The sequence below is a fragment of the Rhinoderma darwinii genome, chromosome 10, assembly GCF_050947455.1.
Source record: "Rhinoderma darwinii isolate aRhiDar2 chromosome 10, aRhiDar2.hap1, whole genome shotgun sequence".
NCBI classification, from domain to species: Eukaryota; Metazoa; Chordata; class Amphibia; order Anura; family Rhinodermatidae; genus Rhinoderma; species Rhinoderma darwinii.
The window spans coordinates 75,333,854-75,354,453 of NC_134696.1; the positions used below are offsets into that span (position 1 = coordinate 75,333,854).

The window sequence follows — 20,600 nt, forward strand, 5'->3', positions numbered from 1 at the left end:
AAGTTTTACCCGAGAAATTCAACGTAATATTTATTGCCCAGATTCTGCAGTTTTTAGAAATATCCCACATGTGGCCCTAGTGTGGTAATGAACTGAAGCACAGGCCTCAGAAGCAAAGGCGCACCTAGTGGATTTTGGGGACTCCTTTTTTTTAAAGATATTTTAGGCACCATGTCAGGTTTGAAGAGGTCTTGTGGGGCCAAAACAGTAAAGACCCCCAAAAGTGACCCCATTTTTTTTTTTTTTAAACAAAGGTTTTGTATTGTAGTTTGTACATAATATACAAAAAGGCAGGAATATTACATCCAATACATACAAAAAGAAAAAAAAAAGAAATAAGATACATCGAAATACAACGTGAGCCATCTTTGTCTGGAATTACATAAAGAGTAGGTGAATTATAATATGTAAACAGGCATTGTATTATGAAGTTACACCATGCAACGCTAATTCAAAGATGGTAATGTATCTAGAACAGAGTGTGATAGAAACATTCAACTTAACCAAAACATTACACACATCATTGTCAATTGGTATAAAAATAAGTCACACATTTGACGCTTTGAGACCAGGATTTCCACTTCTCCTCTGTTCTACTCCCAAAAACACTAAATTAAAGTATCTTCTCACAGTTATATGTGTTATTAAGAAGGGCAATTATTTCAGACATATGAGGGATGGTTGGGCTTTTCCAGTACCTAGTAAGAACCAGTTTAGCTGATAGCAAGATATGTCTTATCAAGGACCTCTGGTTGGGAGGGATTAAATGTATATTCAGGAACAGCAACACAAATTCAGGTGAAGGTGATAACGTTATTTCAGATATCAGAGCGTAAACTGTGACCCAATATGTTTTAACAAGAGGACAAGACCACAGGATATGTAGTAGGGAGCCCACTCGTCCACAACCTTTCCAGCACAGAGCTTTTCTCATAAGACCTAAACGAAATGATGAGTTAATCAATCATCAAGAGACAACCTACCCTCGTAGAAATAGAGAGAGACAGGTGGCGTGACGGAAGGATGTTTCGACATATCAACAGGGGAAGAAACCCAAGAATGCATTAGAGGTGATTAATCTATCTGAACATTCCCTCTCAGAGACACAATATGATGTGCTTGGTAAGGGACTAACTTTCTCACCTAGTAATTCTTTTAACTTCTTTGCAGCTATGAAGGATTTATATCTATTTTCAAGAAAATTAATCTTGAAAAAATTACATAGTAGACCTGGAGTAGATATGGGACTAAATAGCGCCTTGGAAAAAGAAGCGTTAAAAGCCCTTGAGGATCTTTTACAGGAGCAAATCTCTACAGATCAAGGTAGGTTCCCAAAATCGGTTGTACCCAGATCACTGAGGTTCCCACCCTTGTCCATTTGTCCGCAAGTGGAGATTTTTACTAGGATGGTAATAAATGACTTCAAAACTATTTAGTCAAATAGAAAATATGATAATCTAACTAACAAACAACGTAATGCATTAAAAGAACTAAAAAGTTATGATGATGTAGTATACAAAGCGGCGGACAAGGGTGGGAACATCGTGATCTGGCCAACCGATAAGTATGAAAAGGAGGCCTTTAGGCAGCTGAGAGATAAAAAATCAGAAATTAACCCATAAGCCAGTTGGCACTTTTTCAGCTGAGTTATTAAAGATCGTAACCTTGGCTCATGAAAAAGGTATAATCCCAAAAAACATTCTGTCTGGTCTAATGACCCAGTATTCAAGAATACCAACGCTGTATTTTCTTCCTAAAGTTCACAAAAACATGACAGATCCCCCGGGACGCCCGATAGTGTCTGGGATAGGTGGACTCTGCGACCCTGTCTGCAGATTCATTGATCACTATTTAAAATCATCGGTAGAATGTCTACCGTCTTATGTTAAGGACACTACAGATGTCCTGAAAAGGATAGATGGTGTCAGCTTAGACGTCGACATGATTCTGGTGACAGCTGACATCGAGTCGCTGTACACTAGTATACGACATAGTGATGGCCTGCAAGCTGTACGCCTCTTCTTGGGGATGAGCAGTTGGGACGGCCCCATGTGTCGACTGGTTGTGGAACTTTTAGAATACATCCTGACACATCATTTTTTTGTCTTTAAGGATGTGTTCTATCTGCAAAAGCAAGGCACTGCCATGGGGGCGGCGTGTGCGCCGTCATATGCAAACCTGTTTCTCGGTCTTTGGGAGAGGCAGGTTTTCCATGGTGGCGGCGCTCTCGCCGTCGACCGTGTGCAGTGCTGGATGAGATACATCGATGACGTTTTGTTTATTTGGCAGGGGACAGAAATGCAACTTATACAATTCATGCAGGGTTTGAATACCAACGATTTAAACATAAAACTCACCTATGTTTTTGATAAACACAGAGTTGAATTTTTGGACATTGTAATTGAGGCGGATGACATGGGTTGTCTTCAAACTGATGTTTTCAGGAAGAAGACTTCTGTTAATGCCTTACTTCATGCAACCTCTGCCCACAATCAGTCGACTATTGGCACCGTCCCTACTGGGCAGTTTCTGAGAATGAGACGCATTTGTTCATCGAATGTGAGCTTTGAGAAACAATCTAGCGACTTACGAGAAAGATTCTTGGATAGAGGGTACAGCCATAGAAGCATCAAAAAGGGATACAGACGGGCACAACTTACGAGTCGGAATTCAATTTTACATCCTGTAGGAATTAATAAAAAGAAACGTGATCAAAATAATACCCGATATATCACTACATACAACAACCAATGGCACATGATGAGATCCATTTTGGATAAACATTGGCCAATTCTGCACCTTGAGCCTGCTTTTGTGGGGAACTTATCTAAAAGACCCCAAATGACAGCTCGGAGGAGCATGAATATTAAAGACATGTTAGTGAAGAGCCACTACGTACCGAGACAGCAAAATCTTTTTTCATCAAGCAGTCCCAGACAGGGTTGTTATCCCTGTGGTGACTGCCTATCATGTACGAATATGGTCCGGACAACAAATTTTGGGTCTATGACAGATAATAGGGTTTTTGAAATCCGACATTATATCTCCTGCAGCACAGTGAACGTTATATATTACGCAACCTGTGGCTGTCAGAAGGTATATGTTGGCCTGACCTCAAGACAATTGGGGATCAGGGTAAGAGAACATGTGCGTGACATAGTCGCTGCTAGGGACGTCGAGGATATCACACTCCTTAAAACAATTCCCAGACACTTTAAAATACACCATGCCTGTGACCCAAAATCTTTCAAGGCATGGGGTATCGATAGAGTGTTTTGTGGGATTAGAGGTGGGGATTCTAAGAAATTGCTGGCTCAGAGGGAATGTAAGTGGATTGTTACTCTTGGTACTATGGCCCCTGTTGGACTGAACGAAACATTGAGTTTCGCCTCCTTCCTCTAAATTCTCTATTTGTCATTCGTTTTTTAACTTTTTTATTCTGTATATCTATTAATATATGTTTTTGTTCTGTTTAGTTTGCTACTTCATTCCTCCATATCAGAGTATTTCCGAGTTATTTGTGGTCGTTGGGGATGAGACATCAGAGGCTGGATTTGTGTGGAGAAATTCCTTTCCTTCTCTATATTTTGGAACAAGATGGGATTTTTTTGAAGCACGTTCACACGTTGCTTTTGTGTGCCATTGCATTTGTATTGAAATTTTATTGTTAAAATTGCAGTATAAGCTTGATATTTATTCATGTGGATTTTTTCTCCTGATATAATATTTCTTTTTGTAAACGTAATATATTTATGTAAATACACATTACTTATTTTTATGTATGGATGTCCGGGTGGAGAGCATATGTGGATTGAGTATTTGTCTCTTTCCTTGTCGGCTTTCCTCTTGGATATTCAATAATATTCACTTATCATTTAGTTTCACTCTATTTATTATTACTGTTTTTTCAGTATCTTATTATTAAATTGTCCTTGTTGTCACTCATTTTCATCTTTGACGAATAATTTGTCTATTATGATTTGTTATTCGCCACTTTCTTATTTTCATGTATCACTTGCTTTATCAGGATATATTATTCTATATTTGAATGCGTTGGCATTTTTTATATATTTTTGAGAAACCTTATCCCATTATAGTGTGTCTATGTATATGTGCGGTGGACGATATTATTATGATCTTAAAATCGGCCCATATTCCAAACGGAAGATCAATTAATTGTTTGTAAATTTTTCTCCACACAAACTGCTGAGTATTACCGTTGTTTTCTCATCTTAGTTTCTGTTTGTGTGTGTCGAGTTTGTCGTCTCCAAGCCCTGCTCGTGCTACTGATTGTACCTGTCTGCGCGTGCGTGGTTTCCGGAGCCGCGCATGCGTGGTCGGGTCTCAGTGGCTCGGTGCTGAGGTCTTGTAGTGACGTACTTCGGCACACGCGACGGAACACATTAAGGCTCCTATTGGCCTGATAAGTCAGCTGATCTCTCGACCTATCATACTTAAGAGGTCTAATTTGTACAACTCAGAACACCCCTTGAAAAAGCAATCTACGGGGAAACGCGCGTTGGGGTTTTTCTCCATACCTGGGAGCTGTTACAACTGTGGAGCCACATGGGTTAGTAACTTGTTTAGCTCTATTACAAAACTGATGTTTCTTGTCATGTTATCTGCCGGGTTATTCGTATACTTGGACAAATGTTTTGGACAGGCTATTTTTTTCTATTCGGTCCTTTGATTAACCATTAATTGGGTACTGACTAGACTATATTGTAGTCACTACCATTGCAGTCACTACCTTGTTATCCCCCATTACTCTTTACAAATGACATATTATACTGGGGATATTAATAAAACATTTTGGACATGAATAGATATACTTTGTTAGCCTCTATCGCATCATTCTAAGGAATTTACTTTAGAGCATATTAATGACAACTCATTTTGGGAATCTTCCCAGTTTTATGCATATATAACAATAAAATAATTTTTGTGGCTCCATATTGTCTCCTACTGCGGAGATATGCAGTGATTTGGTTTGTAGTCTGTATTTTAACCATGTATTTTTGTAGTGTCCAATAAAATTTGTAATTTTCTATACAATTGGTGTTTTTTTGGTTTAATAGTATTTGACTCCTTTTTCTCGTGTATATATTATACCTAGATAACTTATATAGGAATCTCAATGATCCCGAGTTCGGGACATAAATGGTGTACGTAACATTATTTAGGGAGCAAACCAGGATCAGAAACCTCCTATTGGTATCAGCAGTTTTGGAGATCATTTTAAACGCTATTGAGTTACGGATAGAAATAAACATCCCCCTTCTCTTACGTGTGTCATGAGCTTGATGTATAATGGGGAATAAGTGGTGTGTAATTCTATGGGAATCTTTTTCTATAATATGCGTTTCTTGAGCACATCTGAGTGGAGAGACCGTGCCTCTTTCCATAAAAATGAGCGCTTTTGTGGACAATTCTGTCCCTTTACATTCAGTAAGGTAAAGTGTAATACCATTTTGACTCTTCAGAGCAGGGAAGCATAACACCAATTGTATAATGTGTGCAAATAAAACATTGGAAAGAACGGAATTAGAAAGAGCAAAAAAACAAAAACATATAAAACAGTCAACATGTAGTTTCGACAAGAAAAATGCACATAGGTGAATTACCCAACACAATTGTGAAAGTCTGGTCTGAGGCCGACTTAATACGGAGTGCGTCCGATGAAGCACACTCAAACTTATAGCCTTCAGTGTCTTGGTTTTCTTCTGGAGGATGTCATATTCCATTCCGTCTGCAAATGTTGAGGAGGTGTGTTATCTTGTAGCTGTACATCCACCTGTATGTTCCACGATTCAAGGAGTTGTTTCCCTTCTTCCACTGACTTAATAACGTGGGTGGTGCCTTCTCTGGTGATAATGATTTTTACTGAGAAGCCCCATCTGTATAATATCTTCGCATTCCGTAGTGCCAGCGTTATAGGAGTAAGCAGTTTGCGTTGTCTCAGCGTGACTGCCGAGAGGTCTGTAAACAATTTCACAGTGTGGAATGGGTCAAGTAATATTTTGCCTCGACGAGCACCATCCATCAGTTCTTCTTTAACGTCAAAGAAGTGGAGTCTAGCAATGACATCTCTTGGTACATTCTCTGACAGATATTTAGGCTTCTGGAGCCTGTGGGCTCTGTCAATGATTAAATCAGTAGAGGTACAGTGTGGAATCAGGGACTTGATAAGATCTTTAACCCCTTAAGGACGCAGCCTAGTTTTGGCCTTAAGGCTCAGAGCCCATTTTTCAAATAAGACATATTTCACTTTATGTGGTAATAACGTCGGAATGCTTAAACCTACCCAAGCGATTCTGAGACTGTTTTCTCGTGACACATTGGGCTTCATGTTCGTGGTAAAATTTGGTCGATATATTCAGTGTTTATTGGTGAAAAATTGCAAAATTTAGAGAATTTTTTTAAAAATAGCATTTTTCAGAATTGAAATGCATCTGCTTGTAAAACAGACGGTTATACCACCCAAAATAGTTACTAGTTCACATTTCCCATATGTCTACTTTAGATTGGCATCGTTTTTTGAACATTCTTTTATTTTTCTTGGACGTTACAAGGCTTAGAACATAAACAGCAATTTCTCATATTTTTAAGAAAATTTCAAAAGCCTTTTTTTTAAGGTACCTCTTGAGTTCTGAAGTGGCTTTGAGGGGCCTATGTATTAGAAACCCTGATAAAACACCCCATTTTAAAAACGAGACCCCTCAAAGTATTCAAAACAGCATTTAGAAAGTTTTTTAACCCTTCAGGCATTTCACAGGAATTAAAGCAAAGTGGAGGTGAAATTTGCAAATTTCATTTTTTCTTGCCGAATTTCAATTTTATTCATTTTTTTTTTCTGTAACACAGAAGGTTTTACCAGAGAAACACTACTAAATATGTATTATCCAGATTCTGCAGTTTTTAGAAATGTCCCACATGTAGCTCTACTGCGCTCGTGGAATAAAACACAAGCCCTAGAAGCAAAGAAGCACCTAGTGCATTTTGAGGCCTCTTTTTTATTAGAATATATTTTAGGCAGCATGCCAGGTTTGAAGAGGTGTTGAGGTGCCAAAACAGTAGGAATCCCCCAATAGTGACCCCATTTTGGAAACTACACCCCGCAAGGAATTCATTTATGGTTGTTGTTACCATTTCGACCCCACAGTTTTTACACAGCACGTATTTGAATTGGGCTGTGAAATGAAAAAAATGTCATTTTTTCCAATAAAATGTCATTTGTGATCAAAATTTCTTATTTTCACAGGGAACAAAATACCCCATTTTGTTGCCCAATTTGTCCTTAGTCTGGCAATACCCCATTTGTGGTGATAAACTGCCGTTTGGGCCCATAAGAGGGCTCAGAAGGAAAGGAGCGCTCTGTGTTTGTTGGAGTCCAGATTTTGCTGGATTGGTTTTCGGGTGCCATGTCGCATTTGCAGTGCCTCAGAGGTATCAAAGCAATGGAAACCCACCAGAAGTGACCCCATTTTGGAAACTACACCCCTCAAGGAATTAATTTATGGTTGTTGTTAGCATTTTGACCGCACAGCTTTTTCACAGCACCTATTTCAATTGGGCTGTGACATTAAAAAAATGAAATTCTTTCCAATAAGATGTAATTTTTTGTCAACATTTCTTATTTTCACAGGGAACAAAATACTCCATTTTGTTGCTCAATATCTCCTGAGTGCAGCAATACCCCATTTGTGGCGATAAACTGCCGTTTGGGCCCATGGGAGGCCTCAGAAGGGAAGGAGCGCTGTGTGTTCTTTGGAGTACAGATTTTGCTGGTTTGGTTTTCGGGTGCCATGTCACATTTGCAGAGCCCCAGAGGTATCAAAGCAATAGAAACCAACCACAAATGACCCCATTTTGGAAACTACACCCCTCAAGGAATTCATTTATGGGTAATGTGACCATTTAGACCCCATAGTTTCTTCACAGAACTTATTTGAATTGGGCTGGGAATTAAAAAAATATATATGTTTTCCAATAATATGTCATTTTAACTCAAAAATTCTTATTTTCACAAGAAATAAAATACTCAATTTTGTTGCCCAATTTGTCCTGAGTGCGGCAATACCCCATTTGTGGTGATAAACTGCTGTTTGGGCCCATGGGAGGGCTCAGAAGCAAAGGAGCGCTATTTGTTCTTTGGAGTCCAGATTTTGCTGGATTGGCTTTCGGGTGCCATGTCGCATTTGCAGAGCCTCAGAGGTATCAAAGCAATAGAAACCCACCAGAAATGAACCCATTTTGGAAACTACCCCATTTTGGAAACTACACCCCTCAAGGAATTCATTTATGGGTGTTGTAACCATTTTGACCCCCATAGTTTTTTCACAGAACTTATTTGAATTGGGCTGGGAATGAAAACAAATTAATTTTTTTCAAATAATATGTCGTTTTGGCTGAAAATTTCTTATTTTCACAAGAAACAAAATACCCCATTCTGTTGCGCAATTTGTTCTGAGTGCCGCAATACCCCATTTGTGGTGATAAACTGCCGTTTGGGAGGGCTCAGAAGGAAAGGACCATCATTTGGCCTACTGGGGATTTTCTAGTGCGAAGTCATGTATGCAGAAGCACCTGAGGTACCAGTACAGTTGAAACCTGCAAGAAGTGACCCCGTTTTAAAAACTACACCCTTAAGGCATCTAGAGGTGTAGTGAGCATTTTGACCGGAGACCTACACCCCATAAACTGTAATGTGGGTTCTCCCGGCTATGGCAATACCCTACATGTGGCTGTTATCAGCTGCCTGGGCACACAGCAGGGCTCAGAGGGGAAAGACGAGGGGGGATAAGCTGTGCGGAGTGCATCAGGGTAAGTAAAATTGGGGTAAATTATAAACCAAGGGATGTATGATAAATTTTAAAACACTCTTTCATACAGAGCTCTGGTTATTCGGGACACATGTCACATTGATATATTGTGTCATCCCTTATCACCCTCTTATAGCAGACTTTGCACCTCTTTTGACTTTTTCCCTTCTTGCTAGTTTGGGGAACTTCTCCTGGAAAGTGTTGCCGCCCTGGTACGATGCATGTGGCCTCGCTTCCAGAAGTACTGGGTGCCCCCCCTTCTTGGTCCCTAAAGATTAGGTTCTTGATAATCCCCTCTTGAAATTCCAGGAAAGTTCCCGTCTGGCCTGCACATCGACGTAGCACGTACGCATTGTACAAAGCCATCTGTATGATGTGCCCGGCCAGCTTCTTATACCACACCGCATGGCGCTCTAGGGCTTCAGGATTTGATCTGACAAGCCAATCCCTCCCATGTACCTATTGTAGTCCAGGATGCAGTCTGGTTTGGTGGTGGCCTTTCCTTCATATATCCTAAACCTATAGGTATACCCTGATGCACTCTCGCACAGCTTATACATCTTCACGCCATACCTTGCCCTCTTACCCGGCAGGTACTCTCGGAATTGAACCCTCCCTTTAAAATGTACCAGGGACTCATCAATAGAAATACACTTCTCGGGGGTGTATGCTTGGAAAAACCGGGGCACTGAAACGGTCTAATAGGGGTCTCCGTTTATACAAACGGTCAAAAGTGGGGTCATCTCGGGGTGGGCACGGCTCATTATTAGTATAATGTAAAAAGCGAAGTATTGCCTCATTTATTTATTTTTTTAGGTTACAGTTCAGTTCTGAAGTTGCTTTGAGGGGCCTATATATTAGAAACCCCTATCATACAGCATTTAGAAAGTTTATGAACCCTTTAGGTGTTTCATAGAAATTTAGAGCAAAGTAGAGGTGAAATGGTAAAAAAAATTTTATAACACAAAAGGATTTATCAGAGAAACACAACTTAATACGTATTGCCCAGATTCTGCAGTTTAGAGAAATATCCCACATGTGGCCCTCGGGCCGTAATGGACTGAAGCACCGGCTTCCGAAGCAAAGGAGCACCTAGTGGATTTTGAGGCCTCTTTTTTATTAGGCACCATGTCCGGTTTGAACAGGTCTTGTGGTGCCAAAACAGTGGAAACCCCCCAAAAGTGACCCCAATTTGGAAACTAGACCCCTTGAGAAATCCATTGTAGTTTTCTTGGGGTGCATGCGGCTTTTTGATCAGTTTTTATTCTATTATTAGGTGGCGTGGTGACTAAAAAACAGCAATTCTACTATTGTTTCTTATTAAAAAATTTTTACAGCGTTCACCGTGCGCTATAAATGACATTCACTTTATTCTGCAGGGTGATACGATTACGGCGATACTATATGTTTATAGTTTTTTTTTATGTCTTATGGCGTTTGCACAATAAAATACGTTTTGTAAAAAATCATTTACTTTTTGTGTTACCTTATTCTAAGCGCCAGAACTTTTTTATTTTTCAATCAATAAAGCCGTGCGAGGACTTATTTTTTGCGTAACTAACTGTAGTTTCGATCAGTACCATTTTTCGGTACATGCAACTTTTTTATCTCTTTTTATTCCATTTTTGGGGAGGTGAAGTGACCAAACAATTGTGATTGTGGTACGGTTTATTATTATTTTCTTTTACGGCGTTCACCGTGCGGGATAAATAACAAAATAATTTTGTAGTTCAGGCCGTTACGGACGCGGCGATACCAATTATGTATAGTTTATTTGTTTATATATTTTTATTAATAATAAATGACTAATAAGGTAAAAAGGGGGATTTTTACTTTTAATACTATTAAAACTTTTATTTTCTTATTTTTACACATCTTTTTTAACTTTTTTTTAACTTTATTACTTTGTCCCACTAGGGGACTTGAGGGCAGGAGGCCCTGATCGCTATTCTAATATACTGCACTACATGCATAGTGCAGTGTATTAGAACTGTCAGCTACTCACTGACAGCAAGCAGTCAGGACCCAACTGTCAGGACCCACTAGGCTTCCGTCTATGGCATAGCTGGACGCCATTGTTTGGTGTCCTGTTGCCATAGTCGCCATCGCCGGCCGCAATCGTGTAGCAGGCCGGCGATGGCAGCTTAACCCCTAAAAAGCCGCAATCTCTATAGAACGTGGCTTTTAAGGGGTTAATCAGCGGGGACACAGCGATCGGTCCCCGCTGTAGGAGCTGTGACAGCTGCTGTACGAGACAGCAGCTGTCACAGCTCCTGTATGTGTCGGGAGGACGGCCGAAACGGCCGTTACTCCCGAGACGTGCTATTAGGTCATGGAGCGCGAACGATACAGCTGCCATGACCTAATAGTACGTCCAGGAGCGGGAAGGGGTTAAGATAGTGTTGTAAATCCGATTGCGTAATCGACTCAGGGATCCCCCTAAATTTTACATTGTTGCGCCGGGATCTATCTTGGATGTCAGCCATTTTAGCTTTGTACTCATCAAAGTCGTCAGCAAGTGCATTATGTGCGTCAATAACGCGGTTGTGCGAAGAGGCAAAATCCCCCAGCTTCATCTCAATATGTTGTACCTGATCCTCCAGATCCCGAACTGAGGTTTGAAGCGGCAGCAGTAGCTGAGTAATGCCCGTATGTATGGAATTTCTGAGAGTCAGAAGAATTTCTTTTAAGGTGTGAACTGATGCAGGGGAGTCAGAGGTACGTATATTATTAAACAAGTCAATTCCGTCATTATTCAAGTCAGGTGTACGGTCTGAGGAGTGATCCTCACTCACCCTTGCAAAGGCTGCAGCTAGTAACTTCGGCGTCTGGTTGGCAATGGTGACAGAAGGAGAGCGCGGCGGTGCTTGCGTGCGGTCTGGTGAGGAGTCCGCAATCTAGGACTCCACTGTATGGATTTGCGCCCTTTCCTGTATTCCCGCCGATGCGTTTGGAAGGCTTACAGCATGGGATCCATTTTGGAAATTACACCAATCAAGGAATTTTTCTAGGGGTAAAGTTAGCATTTTGACCCCACATTTGTTTTGCTGAATTCATTGGAATTATTCTGTAAAGGTAAAAATCGACTTTTATTCTAATAAAAAAGGTAGCCATTTTTAATTTTTACAAGGAAAACAATTTCTCCCGATTTACGGAAATGCACCAAATGTGGTAATAAACTGCTGTTTGGACCCACAGCGGGACTTAGAAGGGAAGGAGCACTATTTGGCTTTTGCAGCTCAAATTTAGCTAAAATGGTTTGCGGGTGCCATGTCGCATTTGCAAAGCCCCTGAGAGGCCAAAACAGTGTAAACCACACAAAGTGACCCCATTTTGGAAACTACACCACTTAAGGAATCTATCTAGGGGTATAGTGAGTATTTAGACCCCCACAGGTATTATGCAGAATTTATTAGAATTAGGCCGTGAAAATGAATATCAACATTTCTTCCACTAAAATGTTGAATTTTTTCAATGTCACAAAGGATAAAGGAGGAAAAAGCACCCCGAAATTTGTAAAGCAATTTATCCATAGTACGGCAATACCCACAGGTAGTCATAAATGTTTTTTTATTTGAAAGTAATTAACCCTTTCCTCACTGAACCATTTTTTTCTTTTTCGTTTTTCCCTCCCCGCATTCCAAGAGCCATAACTTTTTTATTTTTCCGTTAATAGAGTGTTGTGAGGACTTATTTTTTGCTGGACGAGCTATAGTTTTTATTGGTACCATTTTTTGGTACATGCAACTTTTGGAGTACATTTTATGAAATTTTTTTAGGTAGAGCCAAGGTGACCAAAAAACTGCGATTTTGCAGTTTTAAATTCTTTATTTTTCATGGCGTTCACCGTGCGAGTTAAATAACGATATATTGTAATAGTTTGGACTTTTACAGACACAGCGATACCTATTTTGTGGATTTTTTTATTTTTTTACATTACGTTAGTCCCGGGTGTCAGCTGTAATACACAGCTGACACTCGCAGCGTATGGCGCGGGCTCAGTGCGTGAACCCACTGCATGCATCACCCCCCACACCACAACATGCTATTAAGTCGTGGTGCTCGAAAGGGTTAATGCGCAGCGGATGGAACGGAGTGAAAATTTAAATTTTCCACTGATATGCCATTTTAGTGAACAATATGTTGTGCCCAGTTTGTGCCACTGAAGACAAATACCTCATAAAATATTAACCGGGTTCTCCCGGGTATGGCGACGCCATATCGGTGGACGTAAACTGCTGTTTGGGCATGCTGTAGGGCTCAGAAGGGAAGGAGCGGCATTTTGCGTGTAGATTTAGCTTGGTAGTAGATCTGTTTGGCGTTTTACTGGTATTTCAGTTTATAATGTGGGGGTATATGTAATCTGTGCGGAGTACATCAGGGCATAATAAGAGGGTATAATAATGGGGTAAATAAATAATAATCCGCAGATGTGTGGCCAGTGTCGCACTGATAAATGGTGCCTAATCTTATCTGCTTTTTGAACAATTCACATTTTGCATCGTCATATTCTGAGACAGAACTTCTTTATTTTTTCTTCACCGGAGCTGTGTGAGGGCTTATTTGTTGCGGGACAATCTATAGATTTCATTGGTACCATTTTGGGGTACATGCTATTTTTTTTATCACTTCTTATTCAATTTTTTGGCAAGCAAGGTGACCCAAAAACATCAATTCTGACAATGTTTTTTATTCTTTTTTTTTTTTTTTTACGGCGTTCACCCTGGGCTATAAATGACCATTTTACTTTATTCTGCGGGTCGGTTTGATTACGGTGATACCATATGTATATCGTTTTTTTACGTTTTGCAGCGTTTGCGCAATAAAATAAATAAGTTTTTGTGTCACCATATTCTCAGGGCCATAACTTTTTTATTTTTCAGTCAAAAAAGCTGTATAAGGGCTTGTTTTTTGTGGGACGGTTGTAGTTTTTATTGGTACTATTAAGGCGCACATGTGACATTTTGATCACTTTTTATTGTATCTTTTGGGCGGAGTGGTGACCAAAAAAGTGATTCTAGCATTGTTTTATTATTTAATTTTTTTTGCGGTATTCACCGAGCAGGAAAAATAATAATATCGTTTTATAGTTGGGGACGTTACGAACGCGGTGATACCAAATATGTGTAATTTTTTTAACGTGTTCATTTTTTTCCTATAATAAAAGCCTTATTATAGGAAAAAAAGAATTTTTTGTTTATGTAACTTATAACTTTTATTTTTACACTTTTTTTTTTTAAAACATTTTTATTATCGTTTTTTTACTTGTCCCACTAGGGGACATCTAGACTTACAGCTCTGATCGCTGCTAGAACACATTACACTACCTACATAGTGTAATGTGTTCTAACTGTCATTGTGACGTGACACTCACTCTGACAGGAAGCCTATGAGGACCAGCCCCCGGCTGGTCCTCATAGGCTTCCGTACATGGCTGTTCGGAGGCCATTGCCTGGCCTCCAGTTGCCGTGACAAGGATCGCCGGCCCCCGCAAATGCATGGGGGGGGGGCTGCCGTTCTGCTCTAAACCTCTCTAATGTGGCGATCGCAATCGACCGCCACATCGAAGGGGTTAATTGCCGATTTCAGCGGTGACGGGCCGCTGATCACAACGGGGAGAGCAGGGCAGACACCCTGCACAGTTAACCGCCGCTGCGTTGTAGCGTCGCGCGGCGGTTAATTGTTAAAGCGTGGACGTAACTGCACGCCCGGGTGCGCGAAGTTACTGCTCATCTGGATGTGCATTTACGCCAAGGTGCGGGAAGGGGTTAAGATACTTATTGTGCCATAGTGGGGAAAATTTGGTGAATTTCACCTTATACTTCTTCTTAAGTGTTACCCAAACTTTGTGCAACTTTCTACCACTTGAGAACTCACATTCCTGCAGTGATCCAGAGTCAAGCTGTTCATAAATATCGGCATATCTCCCCTTTGACCATACATCAATCAAATATACATTGAAAGTGATATTTCTCGAGTCTGATATTGGATTTGAAAAGAGAGAAAATATTTAAAAAAAATTAGGTGATTCCATTTCTTTCTGTACCCAAGGTAGCTGTAAATTCGAGCAGTTAATTCTGAGTCTTTTACCATCCCAAAATGCAATGTTAAATACTTTTGTGTCAAAGACAAAAGTATAGTAGGTATGATACCTTTATTGGCTAACCATAAAAGTTCTATATGCAAGCTTTCAGAGCACACAGGCCCCTTCGTCAGGCGATATTCAAATAAATGACTGAGAAAAAAAACACATTTTTTATTTTTTGACACAAAAGTATTTAACATTGCATATTGTTTCTTGCTAACACGGTACTACACTATTTTTTACTGTACCATCCCAAAAGAAATCCGATATCATGGAATCAAGTAACCCAAATTATGCTTTTGGGATCATTACAGGACCGTTAATAAGACTATAAAGGATTTTAGGCAAAATAATAATTTTAATTAACGCAAGACAGGGAAAAGTGGAATCACCTCCATTTCCTCAACCTAGCCCATATCTATAACAGCCCTACCAGAAATAACAATAATCAGATATTTAAAAGAATTAGAGTGGGTAATATGTACTTCCAGCACCATTGCCAACCTCAGTGATTGTGTTTATAGTGATAGCAGATAAGACTTGCCCCAATTTATTGTCAAACCAGAGAACCCACCAAATTAGTTCAATATCGCCATGATAACTGGGTAAGAACGTACGAAATAGGGATTTTGCAAATACCCTCTCTTTTTTATATTATATAGAGTGAGTTTTGGGAACCACAAAGGTGTATACCACCAGTATTGTACTAGTTTTTATTAAGGAAATAGGAAGAAGGGATAAGAGTTGTGGTTCCTAGTAAAAATACTAAACTTTATTAACATATTTAATAAAAAAAAAATTTTGGGACATTTTTACAATTGTCCAACGTAGGTCAAATTTAATTACAGATAAAAACAAGGGGACACATACAAAAAACACAGAAAAAGGCCATACTTACAAATGGACACAGCCAGGTCAGAAACGCTGATGAAGGAGAGTGAGCAGGTGCTTTAAATAATAATAGCCACTCCCACTAGTCTTGAGGGGAGTGGTGTGTGTGGTGCATGGGATGTGTATTAAGAAATAATAAATGAATAGTGTGTGTGCAAGTGTAACACTATAAGTGAAATATAGGGGGCAGTAATGAGAAGTGCCTCAATAGAAATAAATGGATAATGGGGTGCAAGTGTGTGAAACATGGAGGGATAGTGTGTACGTCATGAGGCACAACGTGTATAGCCAGGTAGAAGCCTATTTGTGACCCCTTGATAGTTCATAGAGCGGGCTACCCTGCTTGCTATGCCAAAAAACAACACACCATGCTCTCCCAGCATCAAAGACACGGCTGTGTCCAAGAGAAGCGAATATACGTAGTAATGAAAAATACCTGGGGTATTAGTCATCATTTTGGCCAAAAGGACGCAAGCTCGTAATCCACGACAAGGATCCCCATACTTGCGAGTCCCTAACTGGAACTGAATGTTCCTGATGCACAGACAAAACAGATAAAAACAAGGGGACATATACAAAAAACACCGAAAAAAGCCATACTTACAAATGGACACAGCCAGGTCAGAAACGCTGATGAAGGAGAGTGAGCAGGTGCTTTAAATAATAATAGCACTCCCAAATTTAATTACGGTGCAGATGACCCCCTGTCCTGCACCATGAGAGCACAATTTGCCTTATGTATAGTTAACTATCAATTGCTACTGTCATACAACAACAAAGCCAAACCTATTATTATTTTCTGAGGTTGGTAAAAATATTGCTTTGAATTGAGCTTTATTCGTTGCTCTGTGGTAAGCTGTGTAGAGATCTGATAACAGTGGTATAATGGTCTTTATTCCAAGTGTGCTGTATTGTGTGCACTGAGTGTATCAGCATTTGCTGTTAGTCAATAGACACTGTATCAGTTTCTTAAGGTTCTCTTATGTGCACTGAGTGTATCAGCATTTGATGTTAATCAATAAACACTGTATCAGTGTCTTAAAGGGAATGTGTCGCTAGAAAAATTTTTTTTTTTAGTTAAACAGTTAGTGTATGAGTGATTAAACATTGTTCTAATTTTGTTACATTTTTTCACGAGTCAGGAAATATTATAAATTAGATTCTAATTTATAACATTTCCCAGTGCTGGTTACTAGATGGAGCAATTCCCAAAATTGCAGCATTGGCATGTGGTAAAGCAACCACATTGCTTTATGCTGCAAAATTTGAGAATACTCACTCGCTCTAGTGAGCTCACAGAATCCCCCCTCCTTTATCCTGGCTAGTGCCAGGAGAAAGGAGGGGATTGAACGGTCAAACCTTCTACACTGTGTGTCGCCATTTTTTGAGCTAACACACAGTGTAGTAGGTTAACATACAGTAGTAAACACACAGTAAAACACGTACATACACAGACCTAACTTACCTGCTCCTGCCGCCGCCGCTCCCTCCGGTCCGTCCGCTCCGTCTGCTACCTCCGCTCCAAGTGCACAAGTTCGGAAGCCGCGACCGGAAGTAGTAATCTTACTGTCCGGCCGCGGCTTCCGGTCCACAAGAAAATTGCGCCGGACGTCGCTCGGCCGAAGACCATCAATTTGGACTGTGTGGGACCGTGAGAGACCGTGGGCAGCAGCACATTAAGGTATTCGGGCTAGGCAGCCTATGTGTTCCGCCCTTGCAAATGGCATACACCGCTGATCATCGCTATTAGGATCAGCAGTGATGCAATTGTCTGTATGAAAATAGGGATGTACTATGTGAAGTGCCCTAATTGTTAGGTGCTTGCTGTCTGTTCTCACCGTTATTACGGGAGAGGCAGTAGGCAGCAGCAGCACGGTGTGGTATTCTGGCTAAACAGCCTGTGTATATCGCTCTGCTGGCTCAGTGAACACTGTCAGAGGTTTCACCCAGCAGCGCCTATCAGGATACAGGCACCGCTCTCCTTCAGGGAGCAGCGCTTTCACATATGAATAGTTGCGGACAATTGATTTATGTTGTAGGTAGCAATGGATAGAACCAGGACCTTTAACATTGGTTGCATTAATATGACTAGACACCTGACACGCGTTTCGCCGGCATTTCCGGCTTCCTCTTGGGGTGTGACCCGCCGGTTCTGACGCCCTTAAATATGGTAAATGCTGATTGACAGCTAAAGGGGCCAATAGGAATATTTTTTGAATATATCAGGGTGTAGCTGGGTAAGAAGTAGGTACATTATCCCGAAAAAGCATAATATCGTCCGCACACAAAGATATTTTATTCTTGCTACCACCCGGACCAAATTCAGTTATTTTATCATCATCTCTGACTGCAATAGCCATAGGCTCGATAAAAATAGCAAAAAATAGTGGGTACCCCTATTTCATAACCCGCTCAATGTAATGTGGTTGTTTACCAGGACTTGGGCATTTGGCTTGGAGTATAATAGTTGAATCCATTCTGTATTCCCATGTTAGTCTTAGCAAATGGTCCCTTATCCTATTCCCAGTGTTCCCGTATCCTGCTTCCTGTATTCTGTATCCCGTGCTGTGTTTGTTCCTGTGCCTTATCTAGTGTTGGAGTCGTGTTGTGTCCTCTGCCACGCCTGCTGTCATATAGCACGTCTGGTATCATCCGCCACGTCTGGTGTCGCCTGCCACGCCTGCTGTTATAGACCACGTCTGGTATCATCCGCCACGTCTGGTGTCATCTACCACATCAAGTTCCATCCGTGCCAAAGCCTCTGCTGCTGTCTGGACTCTTGTGCTAAGGATTTTGCATAGACTTTATAGGCTGCTGTTTGGCCAGCTACTACTCCACAACGGCGGTCCGGCCTAGTGGGTCCACATACACCAAGATCATAACAGTACGCTCAGGCCATGGACCCTGCTGCTCAACCCGAGACCATGACGAGTTCACAAATAATGCAGGCAGGCCTGCAAGACCTCCGGTCATGGCAGGACCAACTCCTCCAGGCGGTGAACGCCATTGCACATCATCTAGATGCTCAAGCTGCAGTCTTCACGACACCTGCTCCTGTTACTCCTGTTGTTCCTCCTGCTACACCTCCTGTCAGTACCGATCCCACTCTCCCTGCCACTACCTCCTCGCTACGATGGGGATGCTAAGACCTGCCGGGGATTTTTAAATCAATGCCAGATCCACTTCAGGTTGCACGCGAGGTAATTTCCCTCTGATGACGTGAAGATCGCTTTCATAATCTCCCTCCTTACGGGCAGGACCCGGCATGGTCGAACCCCATTTTGGAAAGTGAGGGTGCGGAGACCTTGAATCTACAGATTTTCCTACGGACTTTCAATATGGTATTTCAGGAACCTGGGAGAGAATCTTCTGCAGCTGCATCTCTGCTGACCCTTCGCCAAGGAGACACCTCCGTGGGCGAGTGTGCAATCCGGTTCTGTACCCTGGCCACAGAACTGGTCTACAACATTGAGTCCTTGGTGGCTATCTTCTGGCATGGACTATCCTTTTGCATTAGAGACGAGCTTGCTGCTCAAGATCTGCTACCTACCCTGGATGCTCTCATTCTACTGGACACCAAGAGGTTCGCCAGGACAGAAGATTTCCTAGGCTAGCTCCTACATTCCAGCGACCCCTGCTCTCCACATCAGTTGCCCCGCCAGAGGACCCATGCAGGTGGACCGACTCAAGTTGTCAGTCCAGGAAAAACAACGCAGACCCACTTCGGGACTCTGTCTGAGTTGTGGCCTCGGAGACCATTTTGTGCGTTTGTGTCACAAGAAGCCAGGAAACTCCAGCGCCTAGGATTGGTTCGATCAAAGAACTAATGTGCCTATGGCACAATGAAACCCAATTTCCCAACTACTGACTGAACAATGGTAAAATATAACTTTTATTAATATGCTATTAAAATGTCCAAGGAAAGACAAATGACTGACGCAATGAATTAAAATTTATAGCTAAAGTCAGCTGGCACATGCTCTGTAGAAACTATGCCTTCACTGTGGCAGGATAGAGTATGATAAATGCAATACTGTAAGTGTTTGGATCAGCAGCTGCAAACTGCTGAACATACGCTAGTTTGCAGTTAATCGTGGTATAGAGGCCAGTCTAACATAGCTGTTTAAAAGTATCTTAGCCCCCCAACATGTTTCGCTGTAACACAGCGTCCTCAGGGGATCAAAATGGGGCTCACTTTTGGTCATCGTCCGTAGAATGGGAGCCATGGGTACATTTGACATCTGCGCCTGGAGTTTTCCTGACTCATACGTCAAACATGTGTGTCACAGTGTGGCATGTGGACCCACTGGGCCATACCGCATAACGGATAGGCAGCTGGCCAACCAGGTACAATACAATGTCTATTGTCCAAACAGGGTACCTGTGGCAATGTAGACAGTAGCGGTGATTCAGGCTTAAGATAAGGCTCCGGCAGCAGACAAACACCCGGTGGGCTTAAAACAGCAGATACAGCAGAAGACACAGCTCGACTTCAACTCTAGACGGCACAGAGGCACGGTAGAACAGGATATAGGGTAGAGGCAGCAGGAACGGGTAACACTGGCAACTGGAAAACACTGAGAGACCATTTGCAAGACAAACTTTAGGTATAGAACAACGCTCAGGCAAAAATCGAGAGGGCAGAGCCCTTTTTATAGTCCAGCAGGATTCTGGACTGATTGCAGATTAACTGCAATTGTGCACGCACTGGCCCTTTAAGGCCGTGCACGCGCGACTTGTGGGAAAGAGTCTCTGAAGCAGGAAGTGAGTGCCGGCATCTCCCTGGAGGGAGATGCTGCCGA

General features: G+C 41.4%; 1 protein-coding gene across 1 annotated transcript in view; it reads left to right on the forward strand.

Annotated features, from left to right (window-relative positions):
- Positions 1 to 1,241: 1,241 nt before the first annotated feature.
- The window catches only part of NHERF4 (NHERF family PDZ scaffold protein 4), a 302,457-nt gene continuing 283,098 nt past the window's right edge, over positions 1,242 to 20,600 (forward strand). The window contains exons 1-3 of the mRNA XM_075840824.1: positions 1,242 to 1,323; positions 1,868 to 2,010; positions 2,290 to 2,612. Coding sequence (XP_075696939.1) covers positions 1,242 to 1,323; positions 1,868 to 2,010; positions 2,290 to 2,612 — 548 coding nt within the window. The remainder of the gene's footprint in view (positions 1,324 to 1,867; positions 2,011 to 2,289; positions 2,613 to 20,600) is intronic.